At 29.4% G+C, this 2,740-nt stretch overlaps 1 protein-coding gene across 4 annotated transcripts; it reads right to left on the bottom strand.

Annotated features, from left to right (window-relative positions):
• Positions 1-437: 437 nt before the first annotated feature.
• Positions 438-2,422, bottom strand: LOC148232448 (uncharacterized). 4 transcript variants are annotated; one of them, XM_088191325.1, is made up of 4 exons: positions 2,303-2,422; positions 2,170-2,234; positions 2,034-2,109; positions 438-1,969 (listed from the first exon to the last, which is right to left on the bottom strand). In XM_088191325.1, exons 1-4 carry the CDS (start codon positions 2,328-2,330, stop codon positions 714-716), a joined length of 1,425 nt encoding a protein of 474 aa, XP_088047451.1. In that variant the 5' UTR covers positions 2,331-2,422; the 3' UTR covers positions 438-713. The 4 variants fall into 4 exon arrangements, with proteins under 4 accessions (XP_088047451.1, XP_088047452.1, XP_088047448.1 ...); XM_088191326.1 differs by having other exon boundaries at positions 438-1,951; XM_088191322.1 differs by having other exon boundaries at positions 2,034-2,234.
• Between the last annotated feature and the right edge of the window lie 318 nt (positions 2,423-2,740).

Genomic DNA, 2,740 nt, shown 5'->3' with positions numbered 1-2,740 from the left:
TGTTGTTGGCCACTTTCACACACGTTAGGGCTAAAAGCAGAACAAATGTTCATAACAATGTTTTTGAACGTGGTGCCGATAAAATTGACAAGTACCTGATTATGTTTGCTTTCTATAACTTATTCGTAGAAATTATTAGTAAAAAATTACACTCCACTAAATCATAACAACCGTCAGATGACGTTTATTTTGATCTAAGAATAAAAAACAATCAATTTTTATTTTAAAAATGGTCTAAAATAAATTTGTTCGACCATGTTTAAATATAGAAAAATAAGATATTATATAAAAAATTGTAAGTTTTATATTATGTTTTACTACTTTTTTAAATTAAATATCTAAAAAAAATTAAATAATATGATTGTTTTTTTTATAAATATACATATACACATAGAGCATGCATAAAAAATAAACGTGAATAATTAAAACAACAAAAATATGTTATATTTCTATTTATTCTTCTTTTAATTTCATTATTAACAAATAAAGCATCTATGTACATATATTGTATATATTGAGATAATATATGTATTGCACTAATATTTCATACTTGGCTATAAACTGTTTCATCATTAATATATTATTTGAAACACAACTAGCAAATAAACTTTTTTTATATTAGAAGACATATAAGCTATGTATCGAATAAAACAATTTTCAGATTGCGATAACATAATTAAAATCCTAATTTTTAATTTTTGGCCGATTTACGATTATATCCGTAAAGTTTTACAAGAATTTCTATGACGATAAAGTGAGCTTTTTATTTTAAATATTCTTCCACACTTGCAATTATACATCTCGGAGCTACGATGAACATTTTTATCATGTTGTAAAAGGCTACGTTTAGATTTGAAAGTTTTATTACATATGCTGCATTCAAAGTCATAACAAGGATTATGGCAATACATGTGATTCAGAAGAGAGTATTTAGTTTTATATACTTTTGAACATTTGCTACATGCATACGCATAAGAATCACTATGGACGAGCAGATGTCTTATCAAGTTATCTTTGGTTTTAAATGACTTTCCGCATGTGTTGCATTCAAAATAATCGCAATCACGGTGAACATTTCTATTATGTTGTGAGAGAGAATATTTAGTTTTAAACGTTTTTCCACATACGTCGCATTTGAATCCATATGAATCGCTATGGATTTTTATGTGACGGATAAAAGAATTTTTAAATTTGTAGGTTTTGTCACACTTATTGCATTCATATTCACTGTAATCGGAGTGAATATTCATATGCTGTGCTAGATAGCTCTTAGCTTTAAACTTTTTACCACATATTTTACAGTCAAAATCATAAATACCCATATGTGTTTGCATGTGACGTAGAAGTTTACTCTTAACTTTGAAAGCTTTTTCACACTTGTCGCATTCGTAGTCAAAAGAAGCGCTATGAACAATCAAATGATTTATAAGAAGCTGTCTGGCTTTGAACACTTTCCCACATTCGTGGCATTCAAAGTCGTTGGAAGTGTTATGAATGTACATATGACTTATTAGGGAATACCTAGATTTATATGCCTTTTCGCAAATACTACACGCAAAATCATAAGAATCACTATGAACGCTCATATGCTGTGTCAAATTATGTTTACTTTTGAATTCTTTACCACACTCCTTACATTCAAAACTATAAAAGCCACCATGGATATTCATGTGGCGTAAAAGTTTAGTTCTAACTTTGAATGCTTTTCCACACTTTTCGCATTCAAAATCACCGGTATCTTTATGAACGATCAAATGTTTGGTTAAAAGATGTTTAGATTTGAACCTATTTCCACACTTTTCACATTCATAATCATTATGATCAATGTGATTATCTAAATTTTTTACTTGACCTACTAGAATTGGAACGTTTAATATATTGTTTGTAATACTTATATCAGGATGATGAAGTATAATATTTAAATTATCATCAGTGCTCTTTCTAAGTATATCTTTAATATCATGCGTTTCTGAAAACAATAAGATAGATATATACAAAAATATTAAATGGGATATTACAAACACTAATATTACCAATTTCTATCAGATCGTCTTCTACCTTGACCTTCTGCTCGTAATCGCCATCATATTCTATTTTCACATTTTCATGCTTGAAAAAAAGCGTTATTCTTAATTTTTTAAAGTTAAACCGAACAGTAAATTTGATTACCTTAACTATACATTCGATCGTATTCATAGTAGTATACGTTTCACCTTCATTTTCGATGTCTGGTTCTATAAAATATGGAATAAATTATGCATTTTACACACGTGTGTGTATAATATGATTATTACCGCAATACCTAGTTTAATAAAGTCTGCGAATGACATCGTAACAATATCTGACAAAAACAATATAGCTCACTCAATGACAGCAAACGTCAGATGACATTTTTGGCCCAAACACTATAATGTTTGTCCTTGCTATACATACTGTTTAAGCAAAAACTAGATCGTCTAAAAAATGTATAAAATCCATAGCTTTTTATGTCTACGTTTAAAAACACAGTAACGGTCAAAAACGTACTTCTAATATAGTCAAATTTGTGTTTCGGATTATATAATTAAGATTTAAGTGTGCACTCCTTTAGCTAAAAGAAGTTTGAGACAAAACTGCGCACCCACAGACTATAGTTCCAGCAAGTTGTGCCGCAGGGAGTCCTGAAGGAATCCATCTTGTCTATTGGACTCACATTCTCGGTCAGGCACAAGGATAAGTCCGGTGATTCAACACTCTTAGT

The sequence above is a fragment of the Plectrocnemia conspersa genome, unplaced genomic scaffold, assembly GCF_051122295.1.
Source record: "Plectrocnemia conspersa isolate PC_06_02 unplaced genomic scaffold, ASM5112229v1 ptg000009l, whole genome shotgun sequence".
NCBI classification, from domain to species: domain Eukaryota; kingdom Metazoa; phylum Arthropoda; class Insecta; order Trichoptera; family Polycentropodidae; genus Plectrocnemia; species Plectrocnemia conspersa.
Note: the sequence above shows the minus strand (reverse complement) of the source record. Positions and strands in the feature narration are given on the sequence as shown.